This window comes from Balaenoptera physalus (assembly GCF_965194825.1).
Source record: "Balaenoptera physalus genome assembly, chromosome: 14".
Taxonomy (NCBI): Eukaryota; Metazoa; Chordata; class Mammalia; order Artiodactyla; family Balaenopteridae; genus Balaenoptera; species Balaenoptera physalus.
Window position 1 is genome coordinate 87203131 of NC_138893.1, and position 20065 is coordinate 87223195.

The following is a 20065-nucleotide window of genomic DNA, read 5'->3' on the forward strand; positions in this document are numbered from 1 at the left end:
CCCCATTCTACAGACGAGCAAGTAAAGGCTGGGAGGGATTAGGTAACTTGCCAAAGCACCCGGCCAGTAAGTGGCAGAGCCAGAATTTGAATCCAAAGCCCAAATTCATAACCGTTGGATAAAACTGCCTCCTGGACAGACCTCGGGGACAAGGATCCCCAAGGACAGCATCAAAGTGAGACTTCAGCACATCAGGAACAGCTACATCTCTCTTTGGGGGTCTCGTCAACATCCATGATTCCTTGCAGCTTTTGACTCTGTTCTTTTGCTTTGATCTTTAATGAAGATAATGAAAACTCCTTCCGGTAAGCAACTATAAACCACTTGTGCATAGGGAAATAATAGGCACAAAAGCAAACACCGTGCTAGGATGAAAATATGGGTACTTTTTATTTTGTTAACAACATTTTAATTTAATTATTTACTGTTTTAATGGTTTTCAAAAAATAAAACCATTTATTTATTTCATGTTTTAGACTGGCTTTCATCATAACTTAAAAACAATAGCTTGGGAAATTTTTCAGTTGCCAGCCCAGTCAAAAGTCTCATTTTCAGTTGAATGAAAGGCTTAAGTAAAAGGTTCTTGTGCTCAAGTTCCAGGTGATGGTCGGGCATCTCCTGCTTATTGGTGTCAGTGTCAACACACATCGGGTAAGAGCTTTCAGCCCTTCATGCAGAAAGGGATCAGGTTTCAAGCAGCACCTTTGCAGGACCCAGGCCTGAAGTTTTCAAGCAAGATAAGTGAAGATGGTCTCAGCTGCCTCTAGGTCGGGAAGGAACCTGGCCTTAGGGTGCATGGGGCTGGCCCACACTTCTGCAGCTCTGCAAGACCCCTGTCCCACCCCAGCTCTCCACTGCTCCCTTTTTTTTTTTTTTTTTTTTTAACACAAACACAGGTCAGTAGGGTTCCAAGGAGTTAGGGTCAGAGAAGGAGACCAGAAAGGCGGCCTTAAGATGTCAGGACAACGTTAAATACTGCATACTCCACACACCTGCTAGTGGGAGTTGATGGGTTTGAGGGGGGCCTTTCCCTGAAGGCATTTTACAAGAGGTCACTGTTAAGCCCAGAGCAGTTCCTGATCTTTCCCTGAGCAGTGACCCTGATTCCAGGGTGTGCTTGTGATTGCTAAAAGAAGTGGCAGTTGGCATCTCTTCTGTAAATCACATTTGCACCTCAGGAAATGCGAGACAAATATTAACTTACCTTCTCGGTTTATGGATAAGGAAGCTCCAACCAAACCAGGTGAATGACTTGCTCATAGTCACGCCTGTGGCAAGGCCAGGGCCCTTCCCTTTCCTTAGTCACTCATGTACTTGCAAATACTGGGATGCTCCTAATTTTTTATGTATATATGGCCTATCTTCCTCAGTTGGATGATAAGCAATTTGAAGGCCAGGGCAATTTAACATGCTTACTTCCCTCCCCCAGTACTGAGTCCTGCAAATCAGTACGTGTTTGCTGCTAGTTTGATAAGAACTACCTGGGTTAAATGCATGGTCTGTTCAGTCCTATCCTCTGCCAGGCAAAGGACACCAAGGAACAACTTCTGGAAAGGGCAGCAAGATTTCCGGTAAGCTTTGTTTGCTGCCTAGCACCTCTTTAGATAACTACCCTTCCTGGTTTTCACCTGAGTTGGGGGTGGGGCTGACCACCCACTCCAGCTCCAGGGAACCAATGTGTGACCCAAGAGCACCCAGAGTCCCCCACTTTGGCCATCATGATTGGTTCAGGATGGGCAAGTGATCCACGTCAGCCAGTCATTACCCTCTCCAAGACCACCTCTGGGACCTCTAGTTCTTAGGTGAGGTGTCAGCTAGGGCTGCCAGGGCTGTCTCTGCCACCATAAGGGAGAGGTGGCCTACGAATGAAGCCGACACAAAGACTGAAAGAATAAGAGACAGATGAGTCCCTGTCAACAGAAGCCAACTTACAACTCCATTTCCCAGTTATGTGAACCTAGAATTCCCTTTCTTGCTTATACAACTTTGAGTTAGATTTCTTTCAGCTACAACCAGAGGCTTCTGGGTTCAGTATTCTTTATTAGGCAATGAGTCCCCCAAATACCAACTTGCCCTCCATAAAGGATCTATCCTCCCCTTTATGTCAGCTGGTTCCCCCATTCAGAGCTGTGGTGTCCAGTCACCCTGCTGCAGAGGCACCAGAGCTGCAGCCTATGGGCTTGTCCACATTATGTGGGGATATTGGGGTGGGGATGAGACAGCCTGCCTCTGCTTCCCCCTTTTTCCTGCCTCCTCCCCCTGTAACATCACAGGGATGCCAGTGAATTCTGAAAAGCTCTGACTCTTTCCTCCAGGGCTAGACCTACACATTTAGGTCTGATGGGTGGGGGTCCTTTGACTGGCTGCATCAGCTGGGAAGGGGCCTCCCAAAGAATTCTTACAAAGTTGGTTATTAAGTTACAATGATGATCAGGAGAACAATGACCCCCTGTAACTCTCAAGGTGGTTTGCAGTTTCCAAAGCACTGTCATCTGATCCTCTTGACAGCCTTGTAAGGCAGGCAGGGCAGGACCGTCACACCTATTTTACAGATGAGGAAATGGAGGCTTAGAGAGTTAAGTGACTTCTCCAAGGTCGCAGAGATAATAAGCAGCAGAGCCAGAGATGAATCCAGTGTTCTGGGTTTCTATTTTATTTTATTTTTTCCTTTAAATTCAAGTTCAGCTTCTTTTTGCAGCAGTTGGCTTCCCTCTAACTTCCTCTTCAAATCTTTGGCCTCAACCTTCCTGCCGGCCGCTGCTGAGACTTCATCCCACATTTCCCATTTCCACTGAAGCCAGAAGAACTGCTCTTCTAGAGAAGGCTCATTAAACAAAACATCTGAAGGGCCCCTGGCAACTCTCCACTTTCTAATGACAACCATTATTACCAGCAAATAATGGAAAACAAACACGGGGACAGATGTCTCTCTTGAGTCCAGACCTGCGCTGGAATACAGGGCAAACAAAAACTCTGCTTTCATGAAATGCCTACCTTTGCTCTGCTCCATGAATTAATTCTGTACATGAGACACAAAGCCTTCCCTCCTGTCTGCAATCCAGCTAGTTGATGAGAGTTTACACCTTCGTCAGAAACCCACCCAGAATGCTAGACATTCAGGAGATTTCATGGATGGAGAGAATTTCTGAGACAATCCAACCACCTTCCCAGATAAGGAAACAGGCAGAGAAAGGTAAGTGACCAGCCCAAATGCCATAGAAAAAGGAAATATTTTCCTTCCTTTGGCTGGAAAGTAGTATATTTTAAGCCCCCAGAATTTAACTGTGACCACACTGCAAATCAAACATTTTTAACTTAACCTTTGAGCCAAGAGCCTGCTAGGAACCATGACACAGAAACAAGGAAATGTTCAACTCAATTTACCCTTGAGAAGCTTACGATCTAATTGGTATTTATGGATACAATATCCTGAGTGATAAATGACAAGAGGAGAAAAGAGGGGAGGTTTCACAAGTGAGACAAAGTGTTGGCCAGGCCTTCTGAGGGAGGCTGGACGCAGCTAGGCACCTATCCCCGACTGGGCAGCTCTGAAGAGGGGTTTCTGTCTAGCCAAGTCATCGGAGTAAAAAGGCTTCAATATATTTCTTCTTTATATATTATTCATACCTTTCCCACTCCAGAAAGGATATGCAGCAGCTAAAAGCCACTTTAGGGTTTGTTTGGTTTTTTTTTAAACCTAGTGTGTAGATTACTGGAGAGCAATTAAAGAAAAACCACTGCCCATAAAAATCGTCAAAAGGGGAAAAAAATTAATAAAAATGGGCTGATAACATTTCCAAAAAATCAGTAGAGTTTCAAAACTCTGAGTCCAGTCATGAGGGTCAAGGTCAGCGGGAAAGGAAAAGTTTGTTTCTCCCTCTGACTTGGAAGTCACGTCACCACTTGACGGGCAGGGGCATCTGTCAACCCCGGTGAGTCCAAGTTATCCTTTGGTGGTTTGGGATTACCACTAATTCTGTCGCTGACTAATTATACAGTTGAAGCAGTAATTAACATTGTGAAAAGGGACTAGCACCACGGTTTACTATGAAGGAGACCTACATTCCAGCTACCCCAGGGGACCTCCTGGTTGGAGGCACTTCCATCACAAAGGGGCAGGGGCCGGACTGGGGTCAGGGATCCAAGGCCTTGGTATCAATGTCAATGTCTGTGTGGGGCTGTAGCGACCATTCCGAGGGGAGTGTGGGCCCCTGGGCACATGACCTGAGCCCACCCATGAATATTAGGAACAGTCATAGGGAGAAGTATAGGATGTATTACAGGTTGCACAGTGGCCCCCCCAAAAGATATGTGGAAGTCCTAACTCTGGGTACCTGTAAATGTGGCCTCATTAGGAAATAGGGTCTTTGCAGATGTAATCAAGTTAAGAGGAGGTCATGAGTGTGGGTCCTAATCTGACTGGTATCCTTCTAAGAGGAAAATGCCATGTGACAATAGAGACAGAGATTGGAGAGACGCTACTACATGCCAAGGAATGCCAAGGACTGACAGCCACCGCCAGAAGCTAGCAAAAGGCAAGGAAAGATTCAACCCAGTGTCTCAGAAGGAGCGTGGCCCTGCTGACACCTTGATTTTGGACTTCTAGCTTCCAGAACTGTGAGATAATTCACTCTGATTTAAAGCTACCCAGTTCGTGGTACTTTGTTACAACAGCGTGGGAAACTAACGCAGGGTAGAAGAAACAGTCACCAAGGAGCACAGAGGTGGGCAGGGTAGGGGAAGGCTGGGGGGCCCAGGGCCTCGTGCATAGGAGGGTGGGTCCTTGTGGTTCAGGGCTTTGGTTCCTCCTCCTGCTCCTCCCCCCCCTCCCCCTCCCCCTCCCCCTCCTCCTCTTTCTGTTCTCAGCACTGTTCTGGGCTCCCAAGAGGCCCTAAACATTTGGCCCCACCTACGCTGGAGATAAGAAAGGCTCAGAAGGAGGCATGGGGCCCAGGCTGCTGGCTCCAGTTTCACAAACCCCAGGACAGTGTTTCCCAACATGGGCAAATTACCACATATGTCATCACATTTAAGACACCACTGACTGCAGACACATCATTATTTTATGTAATACGAAAAGAGAAAAAAATACTGCCAATAATAACTTAAAGATGCAACTATTGTACAATGCATTGCTGATTTCAGAGCACTCAAACAAAAAGCTGTCTCAAAATAGATGAAATATAGTAATAGATGTTGGGGGGAAAGATCAAACAGGTTTGGGGAAAAGGCAGGTAGCCGGGTTAAACAGGTTTCTCTCCTGCAGGACTGCTCAGGGCCTTTAATAGGTTGGTGTCTGCTTTGAATCTCTAAGAGGGGGCTGCAGAATGTTGTCTTTCCCAAATGAGGATGAGTTTTGGGCCCTGTTTTAAAGAGTAACTAATGGGGACAAATGGCTAGATTACTAGCCATTTGTGTATGTGGATCACACTTTGAGCCCCTCAACCCTGGAAATGGTGTGTGAAAGAGTGAGGGAGGGCACCTCCTGCTGACACACGGTCCTGGGAAGGGGAGCTGGTTTGCAAGCCGCGTTCAGGATGAAAGAGAAGGCATCTCTCATGGGATGTGCCAGCCCTGGGCCAGTCACACAGGATCAGGTGCCCCCCAGGCATAAGGCATCCTTCTGAGCTCTCCAAGCAAAGCCAGAGCAGGGGCCCTGGGGGGCTGCCCACCCCACCTCGCCTCCCCTTCCTCTTTTCTCAGCTGACAGCAGGCACGGCCACACCTCTCCTACAGAACTCAACTAACCCTGTAAAGGCACAAATGCTCCTGGATGTGGATGCCATTCGGGGCTGGGAAAAAGCAGGAGCGAATTACAAAGCCAGAGGCATCAGAACAAAACCCAGGGAACACCACGGTCTGGTCACTCTGATGGCTAGAATCTCTTCAGCAGTCATAAAAAAAAAAACCTAAACTGCTGGTCACCAAGACCTCAAGGAAAACAAAAGGATAAAAGTGGAGTAGATTTTAAACAGTCAAGAAACATCAGAGATACAAGTACCAGTGTGCGTGCATGAAGTAAACCCCACCTGTGGCCACGGGGCAAAGAGAGCACACGCCCTTCCTAGGTGTCCCAATCTTGTTCAGGACTTTAAAGGCTGGCTGCAGGCACAGCAGGACCTTTCCACTGCAGCCAGTCCTCCAACAAGCCGTGCACTCGCCCACTCTTCATAAACATCAGCCGCAACAGCTGCAGTTTTCCTGATGTCCATTTTGTCGGCTCCATATCAGATGCCCCAAATCGCAGCTTTAAACTAGTCCCCAGAGTAGGGAAGAAACACAACAGCAGGAGTGTTGTAAGGGCCGTACTTTCAGGCTATGTACTCACAACCCTAAGAGAAACCTGACTTTCATGATCTCTCTCCCTCCCTCTCACAAAGCAGGCGAACCCCAGCGTAGAGCACAGAACACGGCTCAGAGCAGGATTCCTGTGCGTGCGCTAAGCTGGGGCAGGCACAGCACCCACCCCTGGGTCAGCCAGACAGAACGACCTCCACTGAGCAGGCCAAGGCCAGGCTGTGCCCTCCCAGCCTCCACTCTGCCAAGAGCAGGGGCTGAGGCCACTCCCTGGGGAGGGGGTACTGACAATCCTCAGGGAGCCCCCAGATCCCCACTGTGGGGCATGAGCCACACAATGCAGACCAACAGGATAATTTTTTTTTTCCAGTCCTACTCCTCTCACCATTTCTCTGCTTGAGGGGCTACCTTGGCTTAGCATCTATGAAATTTGTACAAATGGGGACCTGAGTCTCCCCCCCCCCGAGTCTGAGACCCACCTGGCCGCTAGGATCACTACTTAACTGGGGTACTAAAAGGAGGCCTTGGTGCCCTGATGGAGAGAGTCTCCTAACATGAACTCTTCATCTGTTCTGGAGCCATTCATGTTCTGAAGACATAAGAGTAACTCACACAGCATCTGTAAGATCCATAAACGCTACACTTTCTTACCATAAGTCACTAGACCGTCAGGCGGATGAAGGCAGGTCAGCATGGTCCAACCATGGTATCCCCTAGCACATGGTAGGATCTCAATGGACATACATTGGATTGATGGATGGATAGATGAATGGATGGATGGGAGAACAGATGGATGGAATGGTGAATGAATGAGTAAATGAATGAAAGATGAATGAACAAACAAATGAATGTAAGTTGGAAGGGTGGCTTCACAGAGCTTTCAGCCCTCAGAGCCCAATCTCTGGGTGAGAGACTCACCTGAACCATCAGGAATGGACCTTACAAACGTTGGCAACATCTTGACTGTGGCTGTCGGATTAAAATCCCGGGAGAGGCCATTCTTCATCTCCTTTTTGAAACGAGCCATGATATCTAACAGAGTTTCATCAGAGAGCCGCATGGCATAGAGATATTTGTCGATCTGGAAGAAGGATGAGAAGGAAAGAAAGTGAGGCCAAGGCTGAGGAAGGTCGTTTCAGCTCAGGTCTGGCTGGGGTAGGACAGGGCAGGCAGCGTGAGGTTCCCGCCTGCCTAAGACAATCCAGCTCCCGTGGGCACTGGGACACCCATGTTGGCCCATCATTCAACTGCGATCAACCATGTCACCCAGAGCACGCTTGCAAATGCTCTGAGCCCCGGTTCCCCCCCCTGTAAAATGAACCAGACACCTCCAAGGTCCCTTCCAATCCTTGAATATTACATGGAAGCTGCCCTTCAATCCCCAGGCACGTGCCAAAGGTACTTTAAGCCTCCACGTGACTCCTTCCCTCTGTGAGAGGTGGCTGGCTCATCCTCACACGGATGGCAGTGCCACAGAACAAGGGCTCCAGAGCCATCTACCTGGGGTTCAAATCCAAGCTGCATCACTTACCAGCTGTGTGAACTTCAGTTTCCTCAACTGAAAAACTGAGATGATAAATAGAACGTAACTCACAGAACGTTGTAAGATCAAAGGAGACAGAGAAGCACTTAGAACACAGAAAGTGCTCAGTAAACATTAGCTATTATTAGCATTGTGAGGCAGTGGTGCTGGTGGGTTTCCTTGGGCACGGCTTCTAGGTAGGTGGAAACGGTGGACGAAGGGCTGGAGCCCTTCAGGACATGGGGCTGCAGGCCCAGAGCACAGAGACCTTAACCTCACTACCCCCAGCAGGTATGGGACAGCCCAAGTTCCCACGCCCGTGTGCCAGGGCCCATGTGCCCACACTTCCTGATCAGACCGCTCCCGACCCAACAGGACTAAACCAACCCGCTCCTCTTCCTGGGCTCCCCACTCTCCTCAAGGATCCCGGGCTCCTAACCTCAGGCCCCGTTGTTGTCATTTGTTGTTCTTCCTTCATAGTATCTTCCCGCTGACTCTCTCTGTTTACTGGGCACCTACTACATGTCTGGCTCTCAGTTAGACACCTGTCCTCATGGCGCCTGACCCTGTGGAGTTCACTGAAGTCTCTCTGTCTCACCATTCATTCTTTCTGCCACTCCCTGCCTTAGGAAGCCCTGATAACCATGTGCCTGGATTCCTGACTCCTGATGCTCATTCAGTGTAATGGTTTTCAATCTTCAATTTCTCTCCCTTCCAACCCATCCTCTACACCACGGCCACATTTCACTTTTTTTTTTTCTTTTTTCTTTCTTTATAAATTTATTTATTTATTTATTTATTTATGGCTGCATTGGGTCTTTGTTGCTGAGCGCGGGCTTTCTCTAGTTGCGGCGAGCGGGGGCTACTCTTCGTTGTGGTGCACGGGCTTCTCATTGCGGTGGCTTCTCTTGTCACGTAGCACGGGCTCTAGGCGTGCAGGCTTTAGTAGTTGCGGCTCGCAGGCTCAGTAGTTGTGGCTCGCAGGCTCAACAGTTGTGGCTCACGGGCTCTAGAGTGCAGGCTCAGTAGTTGTGGCGCACGGGCTTAGTTGCTCCGCGGCATGTGGGATCTTCCCGGACCAGGGCTCGAACCCGTGTCCCCTGCACTAGCAGGCGGACTCTTAACCACTGCACCACCAGGGAAGCCCCACACATTTCACCTTCTTAAACTGGGACCCTGGTCACTTCACTCCCCTGCTCAAAACCTTGCAAAGCCTCCCACATTGGAGGCACCTACACTCTGCAGGTGTGGCTCCGGGCTCTCTAAACACCAGCCAAACCACCTCTACCATTCCTGGGAGGTGCCTGGCTCTCCTGTTGAAATGCCCTTCCTTCTCTTCCCAGCTACTCAAAGCTCACCTCCCCTTCAAGGTTCAAATTAAATGTCACCCCTCCTGCAGACGTCGAGACCCTCGGGGTGCAGATAACGCCTCCCTCAGCACTGATCTCTCTGCACGGTCCAGCCTGGATCATCACTTTCTACGCCTGTCACCTGGACAGTGTCTGCTCCACTCACCTTGACCTCCCGGTGTCTCACAAGCAGCCTCACACACGGCAAGTTTCTGGCAGAGGGACAGACAGATTTATGACCCAATGCGGATGAAAAGACCTTTGACGTGATTTGCTTCTGAGAATGGCATCTCATGCTTACTTTTCAGGGTGGCTGGAAACGTCCGACTCAAGGACACAGAGTCATTTCTGCATATTTTGGTCCTGGGCAGCCTTCTCGCTCTGGACTCCATGCCTCGTGCTCCCCCAGGCCCTGCCTGTCTCCTGTCTCAGGGACAATCAGGGTACTGGCAGAAGTCCCCCAGTGTCCTCTGTGGCCAGAGACAACCCTGCCCCCACCCGTATCTCTTCTACCGCAACTACCTTTTCCTTTCCCCTTCGGGAGAAAGCAATGCAGAGAAGGGCGATCAGAAACCGCCGAGAGCTGAAAGAGAAATGGCCAGAACACAGCCCTAGGAGAAGACATGCTCTGTTCTACCCCCAAGGCTGGCAGCGCTGATCAGCAGCCCTTGCTGTCACCACGCCCACGTGCTGGTCGGGAGAGGCAGTCACACGTGCACGAGCGGCCACAGAAGCACACGGGGGGCTACTAAGCACAAACTGGAGAAGGATACTGGGAGGGGTGATGTCAGAGAGTGCGTCCAGGCACAAACAAGAGCGTGTGTGAAGGCGAAAGGTGAGGGAGGGAGGGTGGTCTGCGGGATGATGGAGCACACACTGCAAGAAGTGAAGCAACTGGAAAGACTGCCAGGAGCTAAGTCTGCAGGGTCTTATCCACTGGGCGAACAAATTTAGACTCTAAACGTGACTCTACTGAGTGTTCAACAGTGAGACGTGTTTCAGGAAGCTCAAGCTGTGCGCTGGGGAGGGGACGGGCGAGCAGGAGCAGAGCAGTAACAGTCACGGCGCTGCTCTGGCATTTGGACATGTTTCCACTACCACGCTCCTCACCCTGCATCACGATTATCTGTCTATTGACCTGCCCATCTCCTCTGATAACATGTGAGTTCCCCAGGAAAGGAAAGACGGAAGAGACCTTTGCCTGGCACAAAAGAGGAATTCAATGAATGCCGGATGCTAGAATAATACTTCATAATTACATCAAGGTTTACCGTATATCAAGTGCTTTCACATCCAATATGTCATTTAACCTTCAAAACGACCGTGTCAGGGGGACATTCTTTTTTTTCTTTTTTAAATTTATTTATTTATTTTTGGCTGCGTTGGGTATTCATTGCTGCACGCAGGCTTTCTCTAGTTGCGGCGCACGGGCTTCTCATTGCAGTGACTTCTCTTGCTGCGGAGCATGGGCTCTAGGCACACGGGCTTCAGTACTTGTGGCTCGTGGGCTCTAGAGCACAGGCTCAGTAGGTGTGGCGCACGGGCTTAGCTGCTCCGCGGCATGTGGAATCTTCCCAGACCAGGGGTCGAACCCATGTCCTCTGCATTGGCAGGTGGATTCTTAACCACTGCACCACCAGGGAAGTCCCAGGGGGACATTCTTAATCCCCATTCTACAGTTGTAAAAACTGAGGCTCCAAGAAGCTAAGTGATTAGTTCGAAGCACACAGCCAGGGAGTCAGGTCTCATACCTGAGAGTCTAACACTCTCCCTACAACCGTCCCCATCCCTTGGAGAAGGCCATTCCCCCTACCGTGTGGAGATCAGGCCCAAGCAAAGCTGCTGAGATTTTCCAGCTGGACAGGGAGAAACTTCTAGAAGAAGCAGGGCTCCACAGCCAGCCTGCCTCCTAACTCAAGGCACAGCTCAGCACAGGGACAGTGATCCCGGAAGCCAGACGTTGTTAGGACAGCCAGTCACACGCGAATAGAGGCAAGAAGCTCAAACAAGAAAACAGGCTGGGGATATAGAAGACGAGCTGGCCCCCCAGCGTAGAAGGAAGGAGGGCTTTCCCCCTCTGGTTCAGGTTCATGAATCATCACGTGGTACAACTCCTCTCAGAAGAGGTGTGGAAATTGGGGCCAGAAGGAGGATACAGCTTAGGGCAGAGCTGGAACTGACTTTGAAGCCTCCTGGATCTCAGGTGCATGAGAATAAGCCAAGGGGCACCCCTCCTGACCCTCAGGAGCTCAGGAAGGGCCTTTGAACGGCATAGATCCTGGGGCTGGGCTGCAGGTACCCCCCAACGCTGCCCAGCCAGGCAGACACCTGGTGCAGGGCTCAGCAGATCCACACCATCTGGACTGTGGCCCTTCAAGCAGCCCAGAAAGCGCTGGAACAAGAGACATTTGCAGAATACTCCCAGGGGCCCAGAGTGCCCAGCACCTCACTGAACAAGGGGCCTCTTTCCTCTCATTCAGACTAGCCCTGCCTCGCAGCTGGCCGGGCTGCCCCTGTCCACCTGGGAAAGAAGCTGGGAAAGGGTGGTGGGCGGAAGGGGGTAGAAAGGAAGGGTGTCCTCCTGCCCATTTGCTCCAGAACTCTGCAAGAACCCCAGTATAAGAGCTGCTTTTCTTATAGAAGGTTGGCCCAGAAGCCCAGGAGGGGAGAGATGGGGGAGAGATGGAGGAGGGATGCAGGGCCGGAGAAGGACAACTTCGGGCTTTGGGAGGTTCGGCCAAAGTCTGTGGTCCTTTCGGCATTTCTATTTCCTTCCATCCCCTCTCAATAGCAACTCCAGATCTTTTCCTCTCCCCTCTCTCTCTCTCCCTCTCACATTTCCACAATCCTTGCTCTTCTCTTAGGACGCTGCCTCAAACTTTGCTGCTCTGGCCAAACACTGGTGCCCAAAGAATCCCACCTGTGCCTCCAACCCCCAGCCCTACATTTTGGTGACAGGAGGGCACAGCACCTCTTCTGGTGGGCTTCAAGCTGCAAGCCTTTGGAACATCTGTCATAGGATGTCTGTCACAGACAGAGACAGAGGCTTCCAGGAGTCTGTGATAGGAACCCCCTGGGCTCACTTTCACACATGGTGTCTGACACAAGCATTCAGGACTCGGTCAGACTGGGAAGGAAATGGGGGAGGTGCCAGGGTCCCAGACACCACATGGCGAGCTGGGTCCTGCAGACTCTCGGCTCAGACTGATGAGGCCCCTGTCCAGCCCCCAGGGCATCTTTCACCGCCACCACCCCTCCCCCCCGCCAGGGGAAGAGCCCTTCTCCCGAGGGTGGGAGCCAAGGTGGCTGCACAGGGCAGGCACTGGTGCCCTACTACTGTGCAAATACTGGTCCTGGGCTGTCCCTCCTGCGGACCAAGAGGGCCTGGAAGCTCTCATCGGCTCCAGAAGCAGGAACACAGCAGAGGCAGGAGGAGATGTCAGAAGAGAACGCAACCTCACCAAGCCCCGCTGGCCCAGAGCTGTCCGGCCAGTGGAAGAGCCCAGTGACCCCGCACTGGTCGAACCTCAAACATTTCTGTGCCCGACCCCAGCCCCACCTCCTGCTCCCAACAGACACGTATGAAAAAGACAATTCAAGACTGGACATGCCCAAGTAGACAGGCTGGTCATGGCAGGAGGCTCCGTAACCACTGGTGACCTGGGCACTCTGACCCGCTGTGGGAGGGGGAACAGCCATGGAAAATTTTCACTCCCTCTCTCGTCCATTCTTCCGTGAGGATCAAGAACGAGGCAGAGCAACAGGTGTGACTGAAGTTGATCAGCACAGGCCTATGAAGTGAACGTTCCAAGTGAGACATTTTACTTGCAAAGGAAATTGGGGAGCTGGCAGTGAAGCGTTAAGAAGGGCTCTTGCTTAAGGGCAGGGCAGAGATTTCAACATCAGATTCACTTCTCTTTCTTAAGGAGACTGACTCAGGAACGAACGGGTCCAGGGGGATTAATATTATTTTAATAAGAGCTCACGTGTGCAGAGGGCTCTGCTATTTATACACACAACTTTCACATACATTATCCCACCTGGACGGCATACAAAGAGAAGCAATGAGCTCATGGATGCCAGGGGCCTGGCATGAAGCGGTGCCTAATATGTTAGTTCCCCTTCTCCCGGCACAGAAACCCAGCAAAGTAGGCGGGAGAGATATCGTTATCTCCATCCTGTAGTCGAGGAAACTGAGACCCATGACTCACACAAAGTCACATGGTTTATAAGTGGCAGCTGGATCTACATTCCAGGTCTTCTAACCCCTCATTTTGGTCCTTTCTTACATGATGGGAAGAACACAGGGCTATGGATGAAGAGAACTGGGTTCAAATCTAGGACCTGCCATTCATTAGCTGTGTGATTTTGGACAAGTTACTTAACCTCTCTGAGTCCCGATTTCCTCACTTTTAAATGAGGATAATTATACTTTCTCCTCAGAGAGCTATTCGGAGAATTTTAATTATGTGCCAAGAACTCTTCCCACACGTCTATCGAAATGACGGAAAGGGAATCCATCTCCCTCACTCCCCTGTCTAACTCATAATCACATATCCCTAATTTCTTTTACCTAAATACCTAGAGAAATGCATTGATTACCAAATATTACTGACCCATTTTGTAGAAAAGAAAACTAAAGGTAGGTGGTCATTTGTCTGAAACCATAGCAAATAAAAGATTCTCACAAAAGTCCTCTGAAACATTTGGATTGTTTTATTACTTTAAAAAAAAATAACAGTACATTATAGTAACAATAAGTAATATACACTCATTATTAAAAAGATTCGAACAATACCTAAATGCACAAAAGTAAAAAGTCTGAGTTCTTCCCTCAATCTCCCCAGAGAAATCCCTGCTAAAAGAGCTTTATGTTCTAGGACAGTTTTCCTACCTAAACAAACATTCATACATACAGGGCTTGGGTTTTTTTGTATTTCATTTTACAAAAAATTGGATCATATTATAAACAGTTTCTCCCTTGAAACCTTAACTCCTCCTCTATTTCCTCAGGGAACTGCCTCTAAGACTCACACTAACAGCCATACTTAGATTTTCTCAGGACCCTGCCTGGCTCAGTGATGGGGCACGGACTGGGCAGTACAAACACCTGCGTCAGACTCCAGCTTTGCCATCCTGCAGGCACCTCAGTCTTTCCATCTGTAATGTCGGTGCGTTCACCTGACTTTGACCTATGAAGGCCTCTCTACTTTGCACAGCACTTTCACATGCTGGTCCTTAAACTATCCTGTCCAGAGAAGCAGGGCAGGTGCCATCACACTCAACGCGCTAAGGAAAAATTAGAGGCTAGAGAGGTTATTCGAATGGCCAAGGTCAAATGGCCAAGGTCGACTGACCGCTGGTCAGCAAGAAAACCGGAGTAGACACCAAGTTCCTGGTTCTGTGGTCCTTCCTCAGTACCTTTCTTGCTCAGGCCAGGGCGAACCCAGGCCCAGGGCTTCCGAGAGCAGCGAGACGTGGGAACATGGTGGCATTAATGCCACAGCTCCATCCACCGCGGGAGCAGCATGGCTCCCTTGCCCTGCAGAAAGCACGCTGCTCCAGCCTGATTACTGTGGAAGCCTCATTCAGCCTCCAGCAGCTACCAGGGATCTGAACTGCTCATTTCCCCTTTCACACAATCCTGGGAAGGAAGTTCAAAGGCCATAGCAAGCCCCAAGGTCCTGGCCCGATGGGACCCTCCGCCACGGTGGGTGCCATCCCAAGCCCTCCTCCTGCGGGTCCAACCCTCTTCCTGCCTGCCCAGCCCCACCTCACTGCCAAGGGTGTCGGTCCCAAAGAACGTACCTTTCTATCCTGCTTTTGGCAGCTGGTACCTGAGCAGAGAGGGCACTGGCCACAAGGAGAGACATTTTGGACCCTGTGGGTTCCCTACCAGGATCATCTGCTCCCGGCACCCTCCTGCCTTCTGCACCCCTGACGGTCCTTCCCCGCAGATCCACCTCTATTACTCGGCTGGCTAGGCCTGTAACTGCCTCTCTGCACTCCACTCCACACCCACCTCCTCCGAAGGGGGTACCATGATCCGCCCGCCCAGCACCAGCTGCCGCTCTCCTTGGCATCTGCTCGGCCCTCGAGCTACGTAGGAGCAATCTGCCCGCGCCACAGCAACATGTGCATGGTGCACGCCTCCAGCTAGACCGTGAGTGCCAGGGGTGCAGGGGCCATGCTTCCAGGTTCCTTGTGTCCCCACCCCCTCAGGTGGCTGCTCTTCTGGAGGGCAGGAAGGCCTCTGGAGACGCCTGGCCCGGGAGGTCTTCTCGGAAGGGTCTGCTGGCTCAGATAAGGCCGGAGCCTCCTGTCCCCTGAATGACCCAGCCCTTCTCCAGCACCAGCCCCTCACTTCAGCCTCCGGGCGACCTGCGTGGAGCCAACAGCCCCTCCCTGAGCGATGGAGAGTTCCAGGCGCTCTCAGACTCCTGCTTCGCCTCACAACATCTGCACTTCAAGGCCCAAGGGGACATATGAACGCTCTACAGATAATCAGGAGCCTCCACTCTTCAAGGCTCCCAGAGACTGTGGAATATCTGAAAGAGGAAATGTGTTTGGGAAAATAAATTCCACTTTAGAGGCGTCTCAGTGAAAGCTGTGTGTGCGAATATCCCCAAAGCATCAGGGGTCCCTTCAGCATGTTGAAACACTATAAGGGGAAGTTTCCTTTCCCCAGTCCCTTTTCAAAATTCAGACACAGCTCTCAGTACCTTATCTATCATTTAATTGATGCTTCTGAACTGTTAGTTCCATTCAGTGAGCATGGACGGAACACCTATTAAGCACCATGGACTGTTCATACAACACTTCTGTTTAATCGCAGCAAATCAGGAGGAAAACGGGATCCCCATTCTTGATGAGGAAACCAAGGTTTTGGGAGCTGAGGTGTAACAGTCAGCAAGGACGGGCCCCCTGCTGGGCACTTCCACCTGCCCTGATCCACGCGGCACACTGGCAGGGTGGGCGTTATCAGCCCTGTTTCACACAGAACCCGGGGCCGTGAAGCCAAGCGAAAGGCCCGAGCACCCAGCACCCAGGGTGGCTCTGGCTTCAGACCCCAACCCCAGTGCTCCTTCCCTGCTTCCCCAGACTCCTCTTGCCAGGAGGACCGCAGAAGGCCGTGAGGTCATGCCCAAGGTCCTCCTGGTGACCTTGGCTCCCGCTAAGAGGCACTTTCTGCTGGTGAGAGACCAAGCCCTTGCCCAGACGAGAACAAAGCTGTCACACTGAACTAGCTAAAAATAAAGGAGGTACCCAGTCCCTCAAGGGGAACAGAACAGCCCTGGAATGTGGCGGGGCAAGAACAACAGGCTTCATTCTGGGCCTTGTGGTCAATGGCTTGGGCAGGGCCAGGCACCAGACTCACAGTTCCCAATGTGCCAGGTCCAATAATATCCAAAATATTATTCCCACATGTAATTAATATTTTTTAAATGATCAATGAGCGATTTTATATATCTTTGTCTTACAGAGTCTTCAAAATCCTATATTTTATGTTCAACAGCACATCTCAAACCAGACTTGCCACGTTTCAAGTGCTCAAGAGCCACACGTGGCTCGTGGCTACTGTTGTGGACAGCAGGGCTCTAGCACTCCAATCACATCCCCATCATGGGAGCCTTGGGTGATGATTTCTGCTGGGAGCCCACTGCAATGCACTGCTTTGGAAGCCTTAAGCCCTGGACCGAAGTCCTGGATCTGCGTGCACAGTGAGAGCTGCCTACTAGTGTCAGACAGACCTGTGTCTTCTTCCCAGCTCTCTGTTCTCTGGCCACCAAAGATAACATCACTTCCACTTCCTGAAGCTTGCCCGCCCCACATGTAAGATGCAGGAAGAAACACCTACACCCAAGCTTGCCAGAAGGACTTCACTAAATCAAGCATGTAAAAGTATTTTGAAAGTGGAACAGAACTTTGCAAATGTGAGTTGGTATCTTTGTTACAAGGATGGCCTGCAGTCTCCAACTCGACTCACCCCACCCACCCACAGAGGGTCCCGGAAGGCACCAGGGGACATTAGAGAAATGAGATCAGACTGAATAACAAGGCTGAAGGCAAACCCCATGTGTCAACCAATCAAGGAAATCAGCTGCTTACAGTAGGGCCAGGCAGAGGCTGGGAGAGAAAGCTAGAATAATAATGCCTTATAGGGAGCATGGGGAGGTCTTGCAGGGTAAGCACTGGCCTCCCCAAGTGTCCTCTTTTAATTGCAAACAGGATGGAGGGAAGGGGACAAATGGAAAGGGTACAGAGAAAAATTTGAAAAACAGAGAAAACCCCTAACATTCACTGTAAAAGACTTTATTGGGTCAATTTCCTGCCCAAGTGGAGGGAGTTGGTCAACACTGAGCAGCTTGTGGGTGGAGGGATGGAGGGTTGGGGATGGCAGGCACAAACCAGTGTGCTGGTGCTGGGGAGGATGGAGAGGATGGGGAGGAAGGGGAGGATGGGGAGGATGGGGAGGAGGGGGAGGGTGAAGAGGATGGGGAGGATGGGGAGGAGGGGGAGGATGGGGAGGGAGGGGAATGGGAATTGGGGGACTTTGGAGGGTCTTGTGCCCAGCTCTGCCCTGGCCCTGGCTCTTTCCTTCTTTGAATCTGTTTCCCTCAACAACAAAATCAGAGTTGGATGTGTTATGGTGGAAAGAACATGGGTTTCTGAGTCAGAGGACCTGGTAGTGTTTCTGTCCCTATCACTCATGAGCTGTGTGGTCAGCAAGTCACTTCACTACGTGGGGGCCTCAGTTTCCTCATTTCTAAACGGAGATGATGCCTTCCCCAGGTGGACAGAAGCAGGGGCTCTCCCAGCAATTCCACTCCTACACACATACCCAAGAGAAATGAAAGCACATGTCCACACAGGGAAAACTGTTCACATCAGCATTACCATAACAGCCGCAAAGTGGAAACAACCCAAATGTCCCTCAACTAACAAATGCGTAAACAAAATATGGTATATAGACACAACTCAATATTATTCACTAATAAAAAGAACTGAAGTACTCATACATGTTATAGTATGAATGAACCTTGAAAACATGCTAAGTGGAAGAAACCAGACACAAAGGTCACACATTATATAATTACATTCATATGAAACGTCCAGAAGAAGCAAATCCATTAAAAAAAAGGAAGTAGATTAGTAGATACCAGGGTGGAGGGAGCAATGGGGAGTGACTGCTTAATGGGTATGGGGTTTCTTTTGGGGGTCATGAAAATTTTCTGGAAATAGATGGTGGTGATGGTTGTACAACCTTGTGAACGTACTAGACACCACAGACTTGCACTCTTTAAAATGGTAAGTTGGGCTTCCCTGGTGGCGCAGTGGTTAAGAATCTGCCTGCCAATGCAGGGGACATGGGTTCGAGCCCTGGTCCGGGAAGATCCCACATGCCACAGAGCAACTAAGCCCACGTACCACAGCTACTGAGCCTGCACTCTAGAACCCACGAGCCACAACTACTGAGCCCACGTGCCACAACTACTAAAGCCCACGCACCTAGAGCCCATGCTCCACAACAAGAGAAGCCACTGCAAGGAGAAGCCCATGCACCACAACGAAGAGTAGCCTCCACTCACCACAACTAGAGAAAGCCCGTGTGCAGCAACGAAGACCCAATGCAGCCAAAGATAAATGAATTTATTAAAAAAAATTTTTTTAAATGGTAAGTTTTATGGTATGTGACTTATATCTCAATTAAAAAAAAAAAAAAAAGCAGGGGCTCTGCCAGCAGACTTAATGCATCTGAATGCTGGCTCTTCTGTTTATATCTGAGCCTCAGGGTCCTCATCCAAAAGTGGCGATCATAAGAGTACCCACCTCACGGGGGACCTCTGAAGATGTAATGCCTTTGGTGCAGCAAATGTGAGAGGCATTATATATGTTGGCTTCGATTAGTATTGTTACTATTGATGATTAAATAAGACCCATTTTAGGAAAGAGAGGCCCCTAGTAGGCATTCAGTGCACCCTTCCCTCCAAAGCCCCCTCAAGGCCTCGGGGGTCTGCGAGCCTGTAACCAAGCCTGCGATCAGATGAACGTGATCTGACATTTTCTGCCTCCCCAGGGACTGCATTTGCAAAGGGCTGGGCTGCAGACTTCACACTGCAGTGTGCCGGGGGAGTGGGGGGGCCAGGTGGCGCACAGCCACCCTCTCCTTTTTTTTTTTTTAAGGAAATACTGTGTTTATTTAATTTATTTTTTTTTAATTTTATTTATTTATTTATTTATTTATTTATTTATTTATTTATTTATTTATTTATTTATGGCCGTGTTGGGTCTTCGTTTCTGTGCGAGGTCTTTCTCTAGTTGTGGCAAGCGGGGGCCACTCTTCATCGCGGTGCGCGGGCCTCTCACCATCGCGGCCTCTCTTGTGGAGCACAGGCTCCAGACGCGCAGGCTCAGTAATTGTGGCTCACGGGCCCTTTTGCTCTGCGGCATGTGGGATCTTCCCTGACCAGGGCTCGAACCTGTGTCCGCTGCAATGGCAGGCAGATTCTCAACCACTGTGCCACCAAGGAAGCCCCACCCTCTCCTTTTACGGAAGATAGTCTGAGAGAGGCTGCCGGCTTGAGCTTTCTGTAATAGAGAAACGTTTAGGGGACAGATAAGCCAGCCCTGCCCCAGTCAGATCCACCCAGGAAGAGAGTGTGTGCAGGCAAAAGCACACTTGTTTGTTTTAATTCCCAGAAAAGTTTAACGGATTCATGCTAGAGCACAAGGGGACACAGAGCGCCCTCACAAGCCTGTCTCTGTACGCCCTACCCCGCCACCTGGGCACTGTGCTAACAGCCAATGGGGTGGGCACTGCTCACAGTGAGCTGTCAACCTCACTCAGTAATACTCGGCAGCAAGGGCTCCCCTTCATAAGGTAAACTAGGAAATG

The 20065-nt window shown here is 50.3% G+C and overlaps 1 protein-coding gene and 2 long non-coding RNA genes across 4 annotated transcripts in view; 1 reads left to right on the forward strand and 2 right to left on the reverse strand.

Moving 5' to 3' along the window:
• The window catches only part of HK1 (hexokinase 1), a 69594-nt gene that overhangs the window by 42981 nt on the left and 6548 nt on the right, over positions 1 to 20065 (reverse strand). For both annotated transcript variants that reach the window (XM_082424439.1, XM_082424438.1), the window contains exon 2: positions 7216 to 7378. In XM_082424439.1, the coding sequence (XP_082280565.1) occupies positions 7216 to 7378 (163 nt within the window). The remainder of the gene's footprint in view (positions 1 to 7215; positions 7379 to 20065) is intronic.
• The window catches only part of LOC309642742, a 335590-nt gene that overhangs the window by 40221 nt on the left and 275304 nt on the right, over positions 1 to 20065 (forward strand). The gene's annotated exons all lie outside the window — the stretch shown is intronic.
• On the reverse strand, positions 367 to 7209 carry LOC309642735. Its single transcript, XR_014253351.1, has 2 exons — positions 6949 to 7209; positions 367 to 719 (listed from the first exon to the last, which is right to left on the reverse strand). It is a non-coding gene; the product is annotated as an uncharacterized lncRNA (long non-coding RNA).